This window comes from Trachurus trachurus (genome assembly GCF_905171665.1).
Source record: "Trachurus trachurus genome assembly, chromosome: 3".
NCBI lineage: Eukaryota > Metazoa > Chordata > Actinopteri > Carangiformes > Carangidae > Trachurus > Trachurus trachurus.
Genome location: NC_139893.1, coordinates 29,791,753 through 29,813,398, shown reverse-complemented (window position 1 = coordinate 29,813,398; position 21,646 = coordinate 29,791,753). Strand labels below are relative to the sequence as shown.

The 21,646-nt window shown below is 42.1% G+C and overlaps 2 protein-coding genes across 6 annotated transcripts in view; both read left to right on the top strand.

Annotated features, from left to right (window-relative positions):
* Positions 1-15,532, top strand: part of iqgap1 (IQ motif containing GTPase activating protein 1) — a 46,186-nt gene extending 30,654 nt beyond the window's left edge. The window contains exons 16-37 of the mRNA XM_083997690.1: positions 4,068-4,158; positions 4,266-4,433; positions 4,581-4,723; positions 4,830-5,000; positions 5,111-5,194; positions 5,597-5,668; positions 6,019-6,088; positions 6,192-6,556; positions 6,641-6,804; positions 6,907-7,131; positions 7,908-8,048; positions 8,133-8,217; positions 8,908-9,140; positions 9,268-9,400; positions 9,503-9,605; positions 10,070-10,205; positions 10,304-10,391; positions 11,663-11,872; positions 11,969-12,135; positions 13,102-13,224; positions 13,374-13,482; positions 13,584-15,532. Coding sequence (XP_083853816.1) covers positions 4,068-4,158; positions 4,266-4,433; positions 4,581-4,723; positions 4,830-5,000; positions 5,111-5,194; positions 5,597-5,668; positions 6,019-6,088; positions 6,192-6,556; positions 6,641-6,804; positions 6,907-7,131; positions 7,908-8,048; positions 8,133-8,217; positions 8,908-9,140; positions 9,268-9,400; positions 9,503-9,605; positions 10,070-10,205; positions 10,304-10,391; positions 11,663-11,872; positions 11,969-12,135; positions 13,102-13,224; positions 13,374-13,482; positions 13,584-13,697 — 3,195 coding nt within the window. The 3' untranslated portion in view covers positions 13,698-15,532. The remainder of the gene's footprint in view (positions 1-4,067; positions 4,159-4,265; positions 4,434-4,580; positions 4,724-4,829; positions 5,001-5,110; positions 5,195-5,596; positions 5,669-6,018; positions 6,089-6,191; positions 6,557-6,640; positions 6,805-6,906; positions 7,132-7,907; positions 8,049-8,132; positions 8,218-8,907; positions 9,141-9,267; positions 9,401-9,502; positions 9,606-10,069; positions 10,206-10,303; positions 10,392-11,662; positions 11,873-11,968; positions 12,136-13,101; positions 13,225-13,373; positions 13,483-13,583) is intronic.
* A 2,612-nt stretch (positions 15,533-18,144) lies between these two features.
* The window catches only part of crtc3 (CREB regulated transcription coactivator 3), a 42,123-nt gene continuing 38,621 nt past the window's right edge, over positions 18,145-21,646 (top strand). For all 5 annotated transcript variants that reach the window (XR_014595289.1, XM_083969268.1, XM_083969267.1 and 2 more), the window contains exon 1: positions 18,145-19,444. Coding sequence is in view for 4 of the 5 variants with exons in the window: in XM_083969268.1 (XP_083825394.1) it covers positions 19,313-19,444 (132 nt within the window). In the remaining variant the exon portion in view is untranslated. The remainder of the gene's footprint in view (positions 19,445-21,646) is intronic.

The following is a 21,646-nucleotide window of genomic DNA, read 5'->3' as shown; positions in this document are numbered from 1 at the left end:
ACAGACAGAAGTTTTATTTTTATAGTTTTATTCCATTGGGTTCTGACCTCAGGGGTTTATTACATCACCAAACAGTCTAAAAACAGAATACAGTACTCAATATGTTCAGTGTTGAATAGATGTCTTATTGTGAATGTCTAGTCATGGCTCAATGAGGCCTCAGGCCCATCATGGCTGCAGATGGCTTCATGTGATTCAGGCCTCTGAGCCCCATGTGACTCAATGAGACTGGTGATGTCATGGTGTGATCATCTCCTCTCCCACTCACTTCCTGTCCTGTGTCTTTACGGGTCATGAATGTGTGTCTGGGCCTTCTTTTCTTTCTCACTCTGAAGCTCTGAGGCCTGACCAGCTCTTGGTTTTAATGTGTGCAGCTCTCGAAGTGAGAACTCGACAGTGTTTTCACAGAAGCCCCACCATCTTTCATGCTCTCTCTGACTCATTTCCCTGTGTTATCATTACTTGAGTTAAGCACATCGATGACTGCGGTTCTGGCGTGTGTGTGTGTGTGTGTGTGCGTGTCTGTGCTGCATATTTGCATGTGATACATATGATGCACAGACAGAGCACCATATTTGGTGGCTTTCCTGTCGTAGTAGGTGACAGTGAGGCCAGACTGCAGAGGGCAAAGGTGGTTTGAAAGAATATATCTGTGGTTTTAAGAACCAAAAACCATCTCAGTGTAGTTTTACATCTCCTCTCAGGCTTGTCTCTGGAGCTCTAGTACAGTAACAACAGGTTAGTGTCAGCCAATCAGAAGGAAGGAGGCTCTGAGCCTCTCTTCTGATTCTTCTGATGAAGGCTCAGTTTCTGAATACAGACTGTGCTTATTTTCCTGTGGACTGAGGCTTTGATACTTTCACAGTATTGATTTAGAACATAGACCTGCTGCTTTATAATCACACTACACATGGACATTTACCTACATCCTTGAAGAAGCTTAAAGCAGAAAGACTCAATAATTCTAAGAATAAAAGATGATGCTTGACACATGTTTCTTAGAAAGACAGCGTCATGAGTGTAATTTTAAAATCACATGATACTTTCAGTATTGATTTAGAACCTAGACCTGCTTTATAATCACACTACACATTGACTTCTACCTTTTTATAAAAATGGGATCCTTTAAAAATACAGTCTAAATGTTCCCTTGTGATTTCTTTAGAACAGAGGCTGCAAATAGAGCAATTGTCAGTGTATCCGTTTTAGCACAGAGTCTGTTTTTATCCTGTGTAAATAGAGATAAAGAAGGTCTCTTATCAGCATAGACCTCGAGATACTTGGCTTCTGCCCACACTGTTTAAAATGTCAACATCATCAGTTACATGTAAAACCTGGAATACATCATGTAGAAACTTGTCACACTTTCAAAATAGGGGGGAAAAAACCCGAACTATTTTCCTGCTGATTTCACAGGCATCGGAAATAACAAGCTGGACCTCAGTGATTTGCTTCCATAAAAGGGCAGAAAGCTGACCATTATGTTAAATGGGCTAGACCAGTGGGTATACACATGCCAGCCTCTGGTTGTTGGTTGCAGAATGTGGCTGTTTTAGGTGATGAGCTCAAGACGGAGGAAGTGGAGGAAGTGGTTAGAGCAGAGTGAGCTTCCTGTAGGAAGGCTCGATGGCAGTGAGGTGTTCCCCCAGCCGAGGCTGGAGAATCAGGGGCCACCAGCTTCACAAAAGGTGAAGAACCCACACGGTTAAGATGTAGTCAGGTGGTCAGAGGTGGTCAAGACTCCAGGTGGTCTGAGGTCAGTAGCGTTTGAAGAAGCAGACAGCGTTTTTTTGTGTGTTTTTTTTTCTAATTTTGCCTGCAGTTTAATTTGTGACGGACTTTCTGGTGCCGCCTCATTAACTCTGCAGCATTAGAACAGTTAGTCAGAAAGACAGTCAGGCAGAAGCTTGGCTTTGAATGTGGGCTGAGGGCTGTGCCTAGATAAACAGCAGGAAGTCCTGCCCAGACTCTACTGACTAACAAGCTGAATATAGCCTACTATGCCTCTTCAGATGGTTATCGCTCAGCTTTGTACCTCAACAATCACAGCTGGGGCTGTGCAACATATAGGTTTCAGTTGTGGTCGTGTGCTAATTTCTGTTTCTCATGGTCATAAGATTAAGTATGTAAAAAAAAAAAGAAAAAAAAGAGGTGCTTAAACAGAGAGGAGAAAAAAAGAAACAGATTTCATAAACTACAGATTTCACTTCCTCTATTTCCATGTTTGCAACCTGTGTTGAACTACACTAAGCTACACCCAAGTCCTGCTCCAGTCCCCTCCACACCCTGTCTTGCAGCACCAGCCAGCTTCACTGACTTATTCCCCTCCAATAGCAATTCAAACCACCGAGTGCAAACACACAAACACTAATCAGCACTCGCCCAGGTACGGCTTTGTTTACTATAAAGACCAAGCTCCTTTGACTGCAAGTGTATGCTGCTGCAGATGTGAGCTGACAACCCCGCCCTCCACTTGCATAAGAAATCTACAAGATCGGGTATCAGTCTTACCCGCCCACCTCTTTCTCACACACACACACACACACATACATACATATACACAGACGTACACACCTCCTCTCATTTACCCTGAAGCACAACATGAAGGGGCGGGACATGTGGAGGGGAAGGCTGAAACCAAAATTTGGGCTGCTCTAGAAAGCACCAACAGCAACTAGCTGCAACCAGCTGCTGTTCACTTCATACACTGATGGAGTGCGCCATCTGGAGGCAGCTCTGTATCACTGCAGTAATAATATAGCCAATAATGTTGGATCCAATAAGATGTTAATTAAATTTCCTTTAATTTATTGTGCAAGTAACCAAAGTGAAAATTCTAAAAACATCTGCTGACTTTTTTTTTTTCTTTGGCATTTCTTTGTTTTTTATTTTTCTGCTCAACAAGCGGCTGCAGCAGTTAATTGCTGAAAATACATGAGCAGTGTGTGTGTTTTTCTCTGATAATGACAGAGCAAAGAGATTTTTAGGTGGCAGCAGCCACAGTAGCAGGAAAAATAGTCTCCAACACAATGCAACAGTCAGAGATGTTGTAATTTGAATACAGGGTGTGGCCACTCAATCAGACAGGAGGAGACACGTTGAAGCCAGAGCTGAATTTACACAGAACTGATGAACTGATGAAGTCCAGGGCTGAACATGAGGTCTGATGTGTCGTATATTGCAAGCAGAAAATAAATTGAGTTATTATACTAGAGTATTGGAACTGGCAGTGGAAGCTTCACAGGAATTTTTGAAAGTACTGCACCTGCTGTTGATTTCTTTTTTTTAAATGGTGTTAAAATGAGTCAACGTGAGACAAAAGCAGGATGGGTGCGTTTGTTCCCTAGCTGACCTTTTTCTACAAGTACAAAAACACACTGGTATTGAGCCACACAGGGTTCAGGACAGCAGGGATAAACAGTTTTTGAAAACTCACTTGTACACACTTCCTGTTATGTGATCTCACCTCCTCCTTGTCTTTTTATCATCTTTTAATCTTTAAATTATTGTATTTCTTACTTTCTTAACTTGTGGTAGGTCCCTAACATCTCTTTATTTTGTTTTAGGGCCTTCTTTTATCCTTATTTGTATTCTGTTTCTTACCGTCCAATATATTGTACAGATGTTGCTCTGTCTGTTTCTGTTTTTTGTTTGTTTTTTTTGTTTTTTTGCTTTATCGCTAGTCAAATGCTATTGCACTGTAGTGTTGAACTGCTGTTATCTGTTTGTTACTGCTTTTACTTTTCATGCCTGTACACTTCATTTAAATTCTGTTTATCCCTTATATATTTTATGTTGTTTTAGTGCTTTAAGTGCTGTTTATTATTTCTTACATCTTACATCTCAATGTGGCCCCTCCTGCTCTCAGTTTATGTTGTCAGGTCTCATATTGTTTGTACTGCTTGTACTTCTTGCTTTGGCTCTTATAGGTGTCATATATATGTTCGGGTTGTTTTTGTGTGTTTGCACTTTTATGTCAAAGCACTTTGTAAATCCTTCTTTTTAAAGGTGTTATATCATAAATGAACTGCGTTTGATACTGAACCTACTCTGTGCTGTTCCTTCAGGAAACCCAGGACCCTTCTGCTGTGTTGTGGCTGGATGAGATTCAAGACGCTGTTCTGAAGGCGAACCAGGACACACAGGAAGCCATCCAGTGTAAGAACACACTCACAATACACACACCACTAATGTATATACAGTACTCTATGTCAGGAGAGTGTGAGGAGGACTGAGGGCTGATATTGTTGTGTTTGCATCTGCAGTCGCGCAGTCCATCCAGGCCGTCAATGAGGCGGTGGACAGTGGAGATTCGGCTCAGACCTTGGCCGCTCTGCGCAACCCCGCGGCGGGGCTGTACGGCATCACCTCAGAGTGCGCCCAGACGTACCAGGACGACCTGACCAAGATCAAAGACGACAAAAAGAAAGAAGGTGAGGAGATTGATGAGGGGAGTCTGTGTTTTCAAAGTTATACCGACTGGTTTAAAGGGGAAGATTGTGATTCGTGATCCAAATGTGATACTTTGAATGGTGGTCGGGAGTTGTGTCTTCATCCTGTTGACTTGCCTGTCTGTCCAGGAGATAATGGCAGTGAGTGGGTGAAGCACTGGGTGAAGGGAGGACACAACTACTACCACAACCTGAAGACCAAGGAGGGCACGTGGGTGGAGCCAGAGGGCTTCACGCAAAACAACACCCAGCTCAACAAGGAGGACATCCAGGTAGGAGCTCAAGCGTCTCAGCCGAGCACGGCCAGGAGTTGTGTAACTTTTTAACGGTGCAATAAATCGTTTCTTTTTTTCTTCTTCTTCTCCCATCTCCCGTCAGTCCGTTGTTTCCGGGGTAACCACGGCCTACAATCGAGAGCAGCTGTGGCTGGCCAATGAGACTCTAATTACCAAGCTGCAGGCTCGTTGCCGTGGCTACCTTGTGAGGAATGGCCTGAAGGAGCGGATTAACTTCCTTAAATCCCAAGACCCAGCTGTTACATGTATACAGGTGAGATAAAAAAAAAAAAAAACCTGTGCAGAATCATCATCCAGCTGTTGCACACATCATAATATCTGTCCGCTCACTATTCTCAATGTGTTGTGTTTTTTCTCACTTAGGCTCACTGGAAAGGTTACAAACAGAGGAAGAAGTTCAAGGACCGTAAGCAGTTTCTGAAAGACCACACTGACGAGGCTGTCAAGGTAACATTCATGACACATTTCCAAAAATGTATATTTACAATACAATACATATTTATTTATATAGCACATTTAAAAATACAACCCAAGTAAAATATAGTATAACAACAATAAAACTAAATCGGATACAGATGATGTACAGTAAAAACATGCAATAAAACAATAAAGCAGAAGTGAATATATATCAAACCTAACTGAAAAGCCAAGGAAAAAAGATGTGTTTTAATAAAGACTTAAAATGCTCAAGCGTTTGTGCAGTCCTAATCTGCAGAGGTAGGCTGTTCCACAATGTCGGGGCTACCACAGAGAAGGCTCTGTCTCCTCAGTCTGTATACAGCCAGGGTCATACAGTAGGCCTATACATTCAATATAAAAGACTAAAGGATTTGTTTTGGGCCTCCTCAGATCCAGTCCATGATCCGGATGCACCAAGCCCGTAAGAAGTACAAGGATCGTCTGAAGTACTTCCAGGATCATGTGAGTTATCGGCCTAAAACCTACATCACATTGAGTTTGGGGACCAATGCAAACAACCACATGAGACCGTGGTAAATTTGCTGTCACGAAAAAATTGTGTTTCAAGTGAACAAATAGCTCGTTGCCTAATGAAAGCTTTAAATCAAGCTGCCTCCATATAAATTTCCCCTGACACATCCGCTGACATTAACCCGAGGTCCTGTGGGGCTCTGGGGGAAGGCAGATGGCTCATTTAGCACTCTGATATGTGTGAAGTCATTTCCATTCTGACTCACTGAGTGTGGATTCCTGTGGTACTGCTTATAATGAGGACTATTGATCAAGCAAGTGATCGCTGTTTTGCTCTGCAGATCAATGAAGTGGTGAAGATTCAGGCTTTCATAAGAGCCAACAAGGCCAGAGACGACTACAAGACACTGAGTGAGTGTGAAGCTGAGCCCACAAACCTTCTGTGGTTCTCTCTGACTTTAGCCTTTAGCAGTTGCTTGACTTTTCCCGTTCCCTCCGATCTCTCTCAACACAGTCAGTGCCGACGATCCCCCGATGGCGGTGGTGAGGAAGTTCGTCCACCTGCTGGACCACAGCGACCAGGACTTCCAGGAGGAGCTGGAGCTGATGCGGCTCCGTGAGGAGGTGGTCACCAACATCCGCTCCAACCAGCAGCTGGAGAACGACCTGAACCTGATGGACATCAAGATCGGCCTGCTGGTGAAGAACAAGATCACGCTGCAGGAGGTGGTGTCCCACAGCAAGAAGCTGACCAAGAAGAACAAGGGCCAGCTGAGTGACATGATGATGATGAACAAGCAGAGGGGAGGCCTGAAGGCCCTCAGCAAGGAGAAGAGGCTCAAACTGGAGGCCTACCAGTACCTGTTTTACCTGTTACAGGTAAGACTTCGATCTCGGCTCTCAGCTGTTTCCAGTCGGGACCTCCCCGGAGATACTTGATTAAGCTTCTGCTTCTCTTTTTAGACGAACCCCACGTACCTCGCCAAGCTGATCTTCCAGATGCCACAGAATAAATCCACCAAGTTCATGGACTCTGTGATCTTCACCCTGTATAACTACGCCTCCAACCAGAGAGAGGAGTACCTGCTGGCCAAGCTCTTCAAAACCGCCCTGCAGGAAGAGATCAAGTGAGAATCGATGCAATCACATATAGACCTAACAGTAATTTATAAGTTATCATTAGGAAGAGGCCTGACTGACTGAATGTTTCCCCTAACAACTCTTCGCAGGTCTAAAGTTGATCAGATGAAGGAGATTGTCACTGGAAACCCTACCGTCATCAAGATGGTGGTGAGTTTCCACCGAGGGGCGCGGGGACAGAACGCTCTGAGGCAGATCCTGGCACCGGTCGTCAAGGAGATCATGGATGACAAAACGCTAAACATCAAAACGGACCCAGTGGACATCTACAAGAGCTGGGTGAACCAGATGGAGACGCAGACCGGAGAGGCCAGGTGAGCTGGAGATCAGGTCACGTTCTTGTACCTGCTGAGTCTGGTAAACACTTAGAACTCACTGCCCTCACAAGTTGGCACCAGAAATATTAACTTAAAATTTTATTTTAATTAAAATAATTATACATAACTGAAGTACAATATCAGTTAACTGTTGTGTATAGATGTTACACAGCCAGCTTTCGTCCCTCTGCCGATGCCTGGATGTTGTAAACAAGCACAATAGAAAGTTGGACAGATTATATCCAGTTAAACCAAACTCATGTGACTTTGTTTACCTACAAATCCAGACTGAACTCTTTTCTTAGCTTTCTAAATTTAAATTCCCATTCAATCTACATAGAAATCAGCCATTGGGACACTTCGCTAGTTGTTGCCGGTGTGATCCCTAACCCTAACCCTATCAAAAGATGTCCTCTAGTTTAACTTTGTTATAACCATAAAAATGTAGGAAAAGCATGCAGCAACAGTCCTTGTTAAAACTATATATGAATAAGTGTGTGCATGCATATTATGTAAAATCAGTGTGAGGTGTTTTTTACTACACCCTTGTTCTGGTTTTACGATCAGATTTGTGGCTTATTTTGATTCCTACCAGCTCATTTCTCTAGAATACAGAATATTTTTGTTATGGCGACACGACTGTGAACTGCTGAGGCAACGAGGCTGCAGACGTCATGAACACCACTGACGGTTCCTCCTTTTCTCCATCTGTCACCTCCATCTATCTCTTCCTCTTCCCCTTCCCCTTTTCGCCTATGTCATGTCGTCAACAGTAAGCTGCCCTATGACGTGACTCCGGAGCAGGCTATGTCCCATGAAGAGGTGAGAACCAGACTGGAGGCCTCCATCAAGAACATGAAGAACATCACCGACAAGTTCCTGTCGGCCATCATCGTCTCCGTGGATAAGATTCCGTAAGTTCCTCACATGAAGCGTCACGTTTTTAGGACTCCGGTCGGACACCTGCTCACGTTCACATGTCTGTCATTGTCTGTCAGATACGGGATGCGCTTCATCTCCAAGGTGCTCAAGGACACCCTCCGTGAGAAGTTCCCAGATGCTACAGAGGACGAGCTGCTCAAGGTTTGCATTTAGTAACATGTTAATCAGATGAAGGAGGCCGAGGCTTATGCCACAACCCTTGTACAGTGCAGGTGAAACGCATTTGATTTGTGACACTTAAATGTTACATCTGGATCCAGATCACACAGCTTCTTTTCTCTGGGCTGCACTCTGAACTGTTTCAGTACCTTTTTTCTCGCCTTCTGCCTTTCTCTCCCTTCCCTTTTTAATACACGTTTCTTTTCCTTCTTTTTCATTTTTCTGCCGTTCTGCTCTGCTTCTTCCTTCTTGCCGAACCAGCTCCAGCTTCTCTCTCCAGGTAAGGGGTATCCTCCCTCTCTCTGTCTGCTGACGTTAAGGTGAGCCATGCCGCTCCTCTGGCTCTCCACAAGCTTCGTCCTCTCGTGTTCACTGACTTTCCCTCACTTCGCAGTAGCTTCTAAATCTTGAATCTTTACTCACTTTGATTCTAATCAATCTTCATTTTTTAGATGACAACAAATACAGCCTCTTATTTCCTTAGTGAGAACAAACAATTCATTTCAGTACTGCAAATACAGGTCCATAATATTCATACTGGCCATATTAGCACTTATAACTTGAGTTCTGCCTGAACAGTTACATTAATAGTTTGAATATTTCATTCAAAGGCTCATAAATCTGATCCTGATCATTGCTCCCTGACTAACTCATCTGGTTCTGACCTCTCAGATCATAGGGAACCTCTTGTATTACCGCTACATGAACCCGGCCATCGTTGCGCCCGATGCCTTCGACATCATCGAGGTGTCGGCCGGCGGCCAGCTGACCACCGAGCAGCGGCGGAACCTGGGTTCTGTCGCCAAGATGCTGCAGCACGCTGCCTCCAATAAGATGTTTCTGGGGGACAACGCCCACCTCAACCCCATCAATGAATATCTCAGCACCTCATATCAGAAATTCAGGTTTGGCGTTCATTGTTACAGAAATATGAAGCAGATGTAGAATATAACTTCTCTGCTTTTTCCTCTCTTGTTGTCTTTGTCGTCTCATTTTTTTGGCTTATTTGACTTTGTCCTCCTTCCATCACAGGCGTTTCTTCCTGGCAGCATGTGACGTCCCCCCTCTGGAAGATAAGTTCAATGTGGATCAGTACTCTGACCTAGTCAACGTCACCAAACCCGTTATCTACATCTCCATCGGAGAGATTATCAACACTCACACAGTAAGTTGGAACCTACAATTAAACTCTCTGTGCTCAAATCATTCCCAAATATGAGTCCTAGATGTTCTGAGATGTTCTGACCCGCTTCCTCTGTCCTGTTAGCTGCTGCTGGACCATCAGGACGCCATCGCCCCAGAGCACAACGACCCCATCCATGAGCTGCTGGAGGACCTGGGCGAGGTGCCCACTGTGGAGTCTCTCATCGGTGAGTGGAGCGAGGCAGCAAAGGCTCTTAAAACCAGTCGGGGTTGTTAAAGTGTTCTCATGCAAGGCACTGAACCCCTGATGTATCCTCTGTGTGTGGTACTATAGGAAAGCCCTATAGATAGATGAAATAGGACTGTATGGATGTGTGTGAATGGTTGAATGTGGCTTCCAGTGTAAAGTGCTTAGAGTGGTTGATGAGACTGGAAAATGGGCCATATAATAGCAGTCCATTCACCATTTACTGTATGAGTGCTGTATGTTGACTCAGTGTTTTACTTGGAGCTGCTTCTGTGTCTTGCTCAAAATGTTTAGCTAGAGTGAAATATTGCAATCAGATAAATCTTTAATGAGTCCAAAATGGTGAAATAAATCTGAAATAAATCTGATAACTAGTTTAAAAAAAAGAAAGAAAAAAGAAGTGACCCTTTGGGCTGACAGTTGTTTGCTCTGTGTGACACTCAGGTGAGAATCCTCTCCCTCCTGATGACCCCAACAAAGAGCTGATGGGAAAGACCGAGGTTTCACTCACGCTCACCAACAAATTTGACGTCCCCGGTGAAGCCAACGTTGAGATGGACGCCAAGACTCTCCTGCTCAAGTGAGTCTATTCTTTCAAGACAGTCAAAGCAGTTAAATATTACTGTTTTCAGATGTTTCTCTGGCTTATCACTGTGTTTGTGCTTTGTCTCTTTACAGCACCAAGAGGCTGATTGTGGATGTGATCCGGTTCCAGCCTGGGGAGACGCTAACTGAGATCCTGGACTCAACAGCCAGCACAGAGCAGGTCAGAAATAAGAAGCACTGCTGAGTATACTGTATATCAGGTCTTGGTTGGTGTTTATGAGTTTCCAAACCAGTGCATGTTGGGATATTTTACTCAGGACTTTAGTGCTTGCCAGTCAGACCTGTCAATCAGAAGAGAGCCTCCTCTCTTCTGATGGGCTGACACTGACCTGTTGTTACTAGAGCTCCAGAGAGAAGCTGATTTATTTTATATGTATATGTAACAAGGACAATACATACAACATTGCCACAGAAAATAGGAAAAAATGCTGCATATAAGACGTTAATTTGCAGTCTTTGTCCCTGGTCAGGCTTTAGAATAGAATACTGAATACAATAAAAAAAAAAAGTAAAAATAAATAAAAAAAATGCAATGATACAAATACAGTGAATAATACAATGAATAAATAAACACAGTTGCAGTTGTAAATTCCAGATAAATTCCAGTTAAATTTAACATTAAACATAGAGGAGATGTAAAACTACACTGAGATGGGCTTTTTGTTTTTAAAACTAGAAATATATTTTTGTATGGATCAACACAAGATAAAACATGGGAGAAGAGGAAAATGTGGAAAGTTATTATAGATGCTTTGTTTATGTGATGAGCATCACTAATTTGAAGCAGTGATTAATGTAATGTAAACAGACCAGTCAGCCTTTGGCTATGTCCACACACTGCATGTTTCATCTGAGAGGAAAATTACTGCATTGACCAATCAAACAAAACAGGAAGTTCCTTTTCAAACAGGCCTAAAGCCAAATGCTGACTTTATTTTGTAGGTGGGGAAGTGCTCATGGAATTTCACGTCCAACATCCTCATTCCCACACAAACATCTGAGTTCATGGGAATGGGAAATTTCAAGTATTGCAGAACAGTATGACAGCTTTAATTGTTAGACAGAGTAGACATCAAAAATGTTCGTCATACTTTGACTGTAACTTTAGAGCACAGGAGGTTTTCTACGCTGTTCCTGGGGTTTCTGTTGAAAATGAAGCAGAGCTGTAAATACATTATGTTTGTTGTGACATCACAAAGGCTCAGTTACCTGATACAGTCTGTGTGTGTTTCTCTGTGGACTGAGGCTTTGATATTTTCATAGTATTTATATAGAACCTAGACCTGCTTTATAATCACACTACACATGGACATCTAAGTTTACACTGTATAGGACCTTTACGCTTTAAAGACATTTTCTCACATTAGAGCTATTGCTATCGAAATGTTATTTGTCTGAATATCTGATCCGTTTTGTCTCCCCCGGTGACAGGAGGCAGAGTATCAGCGTGCCATGCAGAGGAGAGCAATCCGAGATGCCAAGACCCCAGAGAAGATGAAGCAGGTCAAACCGGTGGTGGACGACAGCCTGACGCTGCAGGGCAAGAAAGACAAGATCAAGAGCAACCTGCAGAGGCTGGCAGAGCTGGGCAAGGTTCACCCCGAGAACCGCTACCAGGACCTGATCAACGACATAGCCAAGGTAAAGAATGACACAGATCATCTCGGGTCATATAAAACAACAGCATTTGTTGTGTTGTATTTAAATGTGATGTGTGTGTTTGTGTGTGTGTTACAGGACATCAGAAATCAGAGACGGTATCGCCAGCGTAGGAAAGCCGAGCTGGTCAAACTTCAGCAGACAAACTCCGCCCTGAACTCAAAGACCAAATTCTACAACGTGCAGATTGATTCCTACAATCAGTATATCAAGACATGCATGGACAACCTGGCCAGCAAGGGCAAGTGAGTGGCCGTTAATCTTTAAACATTTCAGTTCACAGTCCACATGTCCGCAGCCTAACCTGCTCCTGCTGCTTGTACAAACATATTTCATGTTGGAGCGATGTAGCAGAGGTTTGGGGTCATTGTGAAACATCTAAACTACACATGCAGATGCCTTTCAATGCTTCATACAATGGCATACAGTGTTTATCCTCAGATACCTGCTGCTTTTGATTATTGACAACTAATCAGTGGAGCACAGGATGCTGCCAAAACTAATGCTATGGCTACCGGGGGCCACGAGTCCAAACCAGCAGAGAGAGAAGGTCCCTCTCACTTTTAGATGTAGGTGTTTATCACACAGAATGAAATTAAGTCATCGAATCAAGCTGACAACATCTTTATCAATTATGAAACTATTGTATGTACTTCTCAGTAGAGAGCAGGCTGAGGCTCAACATTTGATTTCTTCATGCAGTCCAGCCCATATATATGATATTATATCTTATCAAATGGTTTATAATATACTTATGCTTTACTTTGTGCAAATGAGAATAGGATACTAAAGTAAAGCATAAACAATATGATATACAATTTAAGTATAATATACAAATAGTAGCAATGGATGAAAATTAACCCTTCGATAAGCTATAGCTATATACGTATATATACACACGTATGTATATTAGACATATATCAGCCCAAATCTCATAGAAACTATAGGTGAATACCAGAATATACGGTCACGTTCCTAAGAAGAGTCAATATAATATCATTGTTCTGTCCTGTGAGGATCACTGTCCAAACATGAGAGGTGAATTCCACTGTTCACTCTATTCTCACCTTCTCATATTATCAACAAAATAAGCTGATGGACGACGTTGCAGCTCAGATTTGAGAACTGTGGCACGTGAAGAACCATCAGTGTGCTGTGCTTGGTGACGGTTTCATGTCGTGCTCTACACTTGTCTGTCTCACTCGTCTCAGGTTGTCAAAGAAACCAGGTGACCAGAAGGCCAAGAAGAGTAAGCAGGTGTCGCAGAAATACACGGCCTCTCGCCTCCACGAGAAGGGCGTGTTGATCGCCATTGAGGATCTGCAGCCCAACCAGTGAGTCCTGCTTCTTTCATCGCAGGCACTTGAGATCAATTCATGACAGTTTCAGGACCGCTGAGCTTCGGTTGATCCGTCTCCTGTTTGCATAGTTACTCCCTTCTCCACCGTTGACTAATCCTCTGTTTACTCGTCTCCTTCCATAGATTCAAGAATGTTATTTTTGAGATTTCGCCATCAGAGACGGTCGGAGTGTTTGATGTGAAGGCCAAGCTCATGGGCGTGCACTTGGAGACATTACAGTTAGAATATCAGGTCGGATTCTCCTTCACACTAAACTAAATCACAGTGGTTGCTGTTATTACAGGGTTGGTTAGTGGTGGTCGTGACTTATCTCTTCTGTATTTTCTCCTCAGGATCTCCTCCAGCTGCAGTATGAAGGGGTGGCGGTGATGAAGCTCTTCGACAGGGCCACCATCAATGTCAACCTGCTCATTTTTCTGCTCAACAAGAAATTTTATGGGAAATAGAGAAAGAGAAGAAAAGGGCAACAGACACTGATACAAACCACAAAACCCCCTTTAAGGGGTCGCTCAGAGCCCTGATTTCAACCATCCTGGCTTTCCTACACATTCCTTACTGCACTTCTCTCATGTGCCTATGCAAGTTTATGTGCATTATTTTATATTATGTGGATCACCATTTGTGCTTTATTCTTAATGGAACACTCCATTATGCAACTCGAGCCTGCTGGAGTTTTTCCTCACTGTCTTAGTTACTGTCTGTAACTGCAGCTAGGTCAGAGGTTTAAGATTTGTATTTTTTGCTTTAAATATTATGAATATCTTGTGCATGGGCTTTGATTAATTATAAAAATGTATGTTTTATGTAAAGAGATCACGTTTTATGTCTTTCTTAGCTGTTAGTTTATCTGCTCACCTGACTTATACACATCTCCACCGCTGCCAGAGCGCTAACGTAGCACATGAGGCAGCATCGTGCAAGTCCTGACCTGGACTCGATGTCTGTGTTTCATTTTAGTTTGATGTTGTTTGAGACCAATTGGAAAGAAAAACTGAAAGAGCTGGAGTGAAAAAATCATCACTCATCCTCCATATTTTATCTTGAAAACACTGTGGTTCAACTATTATTCTTTTTTTCTTTTTTTTGGATTTGACATCAACTTAAAATGCACACACTAATATTCTATGCAAAGACAAAGTGGCATCAGACATGGTATTTGAAGTGCAACAATTGCCATGCTCATATTGAGCTGTCGACCTCCAAGCTTAACATTTTTCAACATGATTAACTTACAGAATTACTTTTTTTATTATTATTTTTTCACCTGCATGAGAAATTCACATCATACCACACATCTAGTCTGTGCTGGCACCAGTGTTGGGGAGTAACTAGTTACCTGTAACAGGGTTATGTCATTAAATTACTGTACAAACTGCGAAAAATCTTAATAAACTAGTTATGTAAATCTAATGTTAGTGATTACAAAAGAGTTACATCCTAATCTTCTTTAGTAAAACCTGATAGATATAGAATAGAAATATATTTGGAAAACCTGGGTCAGACATGTGACTAATACCCAATATGCAGTTTATAATCGCATGTTACATTACTTTGATGAAATTAGAACATTTACATTGCATCTTGTATGTTAAAAATGGTAAATCATAACGTATAACCTCCCCAACACCAGCACTGCCAGGCTTTGACAAGTCAGGACGTATTTTCATTGGTTTGTCTCGGCCTGGCCCGAGCGGCCGTGACTTCAGCCCTGATGCTCAGGAGTAACCTGCAGAACATTCATCTGTAGAGAATGCTCTGATCTCCTGCTCTTCTGCACATCTGGCTGTGCAGATGTGCTGAGTCACTGGCTTTCTCAGATGACTTACTGGAAATGAATTTTTTACATCTCTCATGAGCTGTTTATTTAGAATAACTCAGACACAGATTGTTACATTATAAAATCACCTGAGTAAACATAACTTCATCTAATCCTAATGTGTAAAACACAAGACGGGCTCCAGAAATGGAAGATGGACATTGTCTTGTTGAATATTCAATGACATTTCCCTTATTTATATTTTATGTGTTGTTAGTGCACATTATACTGTAGCAAAACCCAAGACAGATTGTGTGCAAGAGCTAGTGAGCTTGAGGATGTGCAGTGTTGCAGCAACTACACTTGTGGGTCCTGCAGATATCACTGTACAAAGTCTCATTTTTTCAAGTTTTGATTCTATCAGTTATTTCAAGAGGCCGTGAGTAGCGATTCCACACAGATGTTGATTTTCTGTCAAGGGTAAAGTTTTCCTGATATGGAGGAGACTGGGCTCTCTGTACATTATCTTTCACAGTCAATCAAGTGTATTTGACCTGTTTTAGAATAAAGTGCTACAGATGCAGTGTGTTTTCCCTCATGTGACAGCTACTCTGCACAGACACTGCACAACATTTCAGAAGGAAACATTGCACTTTTACCCCACTACATATTATTGATCACTGCAGTTAGAGGAGAAGTTGGTGACCTCATTTATTATTATTTATATACAGTAAAATAATGTGATGAGTTTATAACCATCATACAATGATACAGATAAAACAATTCAAATCAACTCCCACTTGACCAGCACCAACATCCACAAGGGCCTGTGCATAATTAATGACTTTACTTTTGTTAGCCAAAGTGAACAACAGTCCTTACAAATGTTAAATTAAGTACTGAAGTAAAGACGAATATGAAAACTTAGGTTGACAGCATGTTCATGAAAGTTTATCTCATAGTAGGTTATTCATTCATTTTATTAAGGGGATGCAATCACCATAAAAAATAAAACATTAACAGTAATTAACAAAATTGTGATTAATTTATTGACTCAAATAAGGCTAAACTCATCTTGACTTGAGCTGATAAGAACTCTGCTCTGCTAAAGGAGACTTCTGCAGCCTTTAGGATTTAGGGAGATCTATAATTGTTGTGACATAATATATTTAAGATTTCATTAGTGGATAATTACCTGAAACTAATAATTGTTGTCTTAAAATTAGCCCTTTATATCTACAGGGAGTGGACCATCTTCTGTGGAAGGCTCTAGAGAGGGCCTATCATGATTTAACTTCGGCAGACTTGGAAAGGAGGCGGTGGTTATGTGGTTACAATCTGCAACCTTAGATGAATGCCACAAGATGCTACACACTAGTCCTTTAATTTGAAACTGGGCCACTTACTATTAACAGAGGACCTGAGGGTCTTAAAATGTTTATAAGAGGAGTGAAAGTTTCTTTGCTTACTTAACATAGACAATAGCATCAGTTTATCCTTTGGGTTTTAGTACTGTAGTTGTCATAAAGTCTTTGAATATGGCAAAAACTTTTAGCAAAATCATTAAATGAATGACCTTTTCTTGTTAATCACCCCATCCTTCACCTTTCCACTTCTTATCTCAGTTCAGACATGGACAGATCCTGCCCTCTCTCATTGTTTTGTGTCTCTTTGTGGTTGTTTTGTGGTGCTCTGAGACACTTTGTCTAATCCTTATCATCCTTTAACTGAGCCCTGAGTCCTTATAACCAAGCAATATTACTTCACTTCATCTGGACCCGGGTGTCCCTGACCTGAGGTGGGGGTTTGGGTGACCTGCACATTACTGGGCCTCAGTAATGTGTGCAGATCATTGGGAAGTACTGACAACCATGTGATATAAATGTCAAGAGATGACTGCACTTAATAAACAATTGTAGCCTTGACTAATGTAGGATATCCAGCTGTTGCAAGTTTCATTCACTGTTCCAAAGTTATTTAGTTCTTTACATGTGGCATGAGTGGAAGTCATCTCAGGGGGGGAACAATTTTCCATTTTTTTAACCCTGAAAGTAAACAATCCAAATTGCACCATTTATTATGTAATATCTACATATGTCATACCTAACATCCAGTACTAAAGCTACAGTAGCTAGGCTAGGCCTATAGCAAGAAATACCAAAAACATAACTCAGGGGCAAGTGTTTTTGCCAAAAGTATAGTAGCTGTAGTCTATACATAGAACTCATCTATTTTTTCTTTCTTTCTTTCTTTCTTTCTGGTCATAATTTGTTCAGTAGGTCACCGAGTAGGGCTGTGATTCATTTGAACTGGACTTGGTTGTAAATTATGTTGCCATAAAATGTTTGAAATACACAGGATAACAATAATATGCATTTCATTAGAAAACATAAAAAGCTACATAGTCATACATACAGGATGAGAATTAAAAAGAAAAGAAGAGGCAAATAAAATAAAAATAATTAAATTCAAATTAAAAAGAAATAGGAGTTCAGCACACCACCTGACATGTGGGCAATAAGGCAGGTAAAGCTTGATTACATGGGTTGTTCTTGCTTTCTTCAATTAAACTTTTAACTGCAAAAATTAGTGTAAAGCCCTTTTTATGTCATATTTTTTTATTTATTTAAAAAATAATGCAATTGAAGCCTGCACAAAGTTGATGGGGTTGAGGTGTTTCCTCTAAAAAAAAATATTAGGCTATGTGACAATTTAGCCCTCACAGTGTGACAACATACCCAGTGGAGGACACAAGATATCTAATGATCATCTCTTTGGGCACACACACGTATTGCTTAATTTCATATGGAAATATGATGTTCTGAAGCTGAAGGAGAAGAGTAGTAGCCTATGACAGGAACCTTGGTCTCCTCTACATTGGTGTCCCTGAGCCCTATGGGCCTTAGCAACATACTGGACCTATGGATGCAGTTCACAAGGAAGTACTGACAAACATGAAATAGAAATGTCAAAAGATGAATGTGTATTATGCACTGAATAAACGGCCAGTGAGACAGATAGGAGTCTCAGTTAATCCCACACAGACCGGACTGAAGCTGAGCCGTGATCCCGAAGTGACCGTGTCGCCGCCTTGTGGACACAGCGGGCACTGACGCTGTTTAACGAGGTAATGTTTTTCTCGCAGTAGTATGAGGATAACGAACCCGCGGATCAGAGTTGCAGTTACCAGCCCTGTCAGCGGTCAACAAGCCGAAAACATCAGCAGCACTTTCTCAGGAGAAGATCAGCTTTCTCGGCGAAGAAGAAAACCATCTTTCGCCTCTTTCTTCGCATTGTTTATTGTGTGTCTTCATGGAGGAGTCGTCGGGCTGGAGTTTGTCTGAGGTCTCTCCGCTGTCCGTGGATTACCACCAGAGTCGACTCCGAAGCGCTGTGATATCTGTTTAAGAGTGAAATTGTGGATTATGCGCCTGCATCACGTGTGAATGTCTGCGGGATTTTTTTTTGGAGATTGTTGTTCCCTAGTTTTGTCGGTAACACAAACTCGCAATTCAGTAAAGTCCGGACAAGACCAAGCGGACACTTGTTGAAATACAATTTACCGAGAAACCCTTTGCCCAACTGCTCCGAGTTGTGCTAATGTCAGTAGCGACATTTAGCTAACGGGGCTAACAACTTTCTCTGGCACTGGTGCTGAATACGTTGGACGAAATAGTTTCTAACACAGTGGAGAGTGTGTTAAATGTTGACCGAAACCGAGTATCCACAAGTTGGTGTAGTATGTTGGTCAAAAATTGTTGAGATGGCACTGACAGCAGCTTAGCTAACTTCGCTAGCTGCCGCAGTTCCTCCGTTCGCCTCCAGTGTAACGTTAGCAATGACAGCTAACGTTCTGTCAACGGTAGATTCAAACAAGTGGTTCTCTGGAACTGTGTCAGTGTGAAGTCATAATGAGCCGTTAACTCCAGATAAACAGCACGTCATTCCTCTATAAAGTTACTAAAGTTAACTTGCAAGCACGGATAATTTGCAAAGGCTTCGTTTACCACGCCGTGTCAGCGTTAGGAAGCCAACTTTTATTTTCGGGAGCTTTGACGTTAGCTTAGCTACGTTAGCCGCTATCCGGGCTCACAACAACACACGCCGAGTTGACTCTGAATCAGCCGTAGACAAACCAGTAATGTGTTTCTGTGCTTGTGAAACTCTGATGGGCTCACCGAGAGACTGTAAAAAATAGAGTCCCAGCAACGTCTTCCACTTTGTCCCCCTCCCTCTCCTTCCTTCCCTCCCTCCACCCCTCCACCACCACCGAGTCGCTGAAGTTGTAGAACTACGGCCCACACAATGTCCGGCTCCCCGGGCACAGGTGGCTCAAACCCCAGGAAGTTCAGCGAGAAGATAGCGCTGCATAACCAGAAGCAAGCAGAGGAGACGCGGGCCTTTGAACAGTTGATGACAGACCTCACAGTGTCAAGGGTAAGGATACATTTATTATCTCAATGCATTGCCATGTATGTCATGCTATGTCGTTCATTGTGACAGGGGACAGCCCCGGCTGCAGTGGGCTGTCTGATGGACTCCATCTGCTGACTGAAGTTTCTGGTGTTCACCATTAGTTTTTGTTTCTCTTCGTGCATTCTCCGTTCAACAGTGACAAAGCCCATCTGCTGCAAACGTAGCGCTACTCGGCGCATTAATAGAGAAATGACGCACTGTTAAGCTTTTATAAACATAGCTGTACCAAAACAAAGAACACCCGTGACAGAATTACAACCAGCATTGAAACAGGAAATGCTGAAGTGTCACAGCTTATATGAGCACCACCCACCTAAAGTTCCCCTGGATGTGCTGTTACAAACCAAAGGAAGCAGGGCTGCATGCTGAGATGTGCTCCTCTTTTATTATATGTAATGGATTGACACGGGTTCAATCTTGAGGTGTCCCCTGCAGCCTTTTGGACACACTGCATGGAGGAGGAGGGAGAGGGAGTAGGGACCAACTCAAAGAAGACTAGTTCATAATTTGGTCATTTTAGTCACACACAGTTAGTTTGTATTTGGCATGCTGTTGTCCATTTGCAGTGCGTGCGTTCAGGTGACCCATTGTCGACTTAGCAACTAATGATATTTTGAGAAACATGTCCAAGTGTCCAGGCATGATGATTCACAACAGCCACAGTCAGGTGCTTTGTGCCGTCATATTTGGGTATCTTAAGCTCAGCAAAAATAAATACGACCAAGTCTTTCATTCAATTTTCCAGGTATTGCTAACATTACTCTTCATGAAAGTGTATTTCAGACTTCATAGTGAAGCATTGTTTTTAAGGTGCTCAGTTGCTGTGGTTTCTTAGCAGCAGCAGTGGTATAAATGAAAGAAAACAAATTACGGTATGCTTTGTAGGATATCAAGTTTTTGTCATTTGGACAAAATGCTCTTCACAAGTTCTTCGAGTTCAAGATCAGCTATTCAAAGAGACTATTCATTCAGTGTGTTAAAAAAAAACACAGGAACTTGATCATGTTTTGGATTTGTCTAGATAAATGAATAAAGTGGCAATTGGCATTTTACATGGTTTATCAGCTATTTGTATACAATATGATTCAGTATGGCATGATACTATCTCATGTCAGCGGTAAATCAGAAAAAAAACTGATTTGGGTGCAAATCATGTTTGATAGATTTTTTTCTGACCCCACACAACATTGAAAGCATAAAATCAATTTGAACAGAACAGAAATAAGAAAGAAGGTTATTTTCTTGACCTGCCTCTGTTTGCTTGACAGCCGTATTATTCTACTGATGACAAACTTAGTGGAGGCTGTCACATACACCAGGAAAGAACCCATTATAGTTTAGTGCAAAGGACGGATCCAATAACTTTTTTAATCACTTTCCTTGACACTTTTAGAAATTCAGTATTTTTGTCAGTTTCTCACAAAACTCAATGGAATAAAATCTTAAGTAATAATGTTGTTTGTGCAATCAGATGAGGGTAGTTTGGCTTTGGTGGAGGTATAGGCTCTACTGAGGACCATTCGGTTTAATGATCTCTTTTAGGTTCACTGTTGTCAGACAAAACAACACTTTTAAAGTCGACATCACCATTGCCTCTGGAAACGTGAGCTGTAGTCAGTCAGTCATCAATTTTAAAACTAAAATCTAGGGGGAATTTCACATTTGTTCAGAATAATGCAACATGCTCTTTTAAAAGTGTTAATCCTTTGATTTTTTTTTCTCCATCCCATGAAAATTTCATTAGTACACTCTCCAGTAGCACAGTGTACACATTCCAGTACACAACAACAGTACACATTGCAAGAAATAAAAATAGTATGGGAGTATATAAAGGCCCTTTTCACATTATTCTCATACCATTGATTCACAATGTGCTCTTTCTGTGAGAGGGAGAGTCCTGAATGGCCAGTCAAAGAGGATGTGGTTTTGAGGCGACACTGAACGAAGTTTGCCATAAGGTATGAACTGTCAGTGACCCCAGTGAGACAGAAAAGCTCAGTCAGTGCGGCTGGGACTGGCCAGGACACAGGACACACTGCCAGCAAACAGCTGGAATTAGAAGTAGCTGCTTCAATATTTATACCAGTGACGAAAGCACTGAACATAAACCCCCCGAGGGCTCCTGAAGAACTGTACATTGAATGCACAAACTGACTCCTCCTT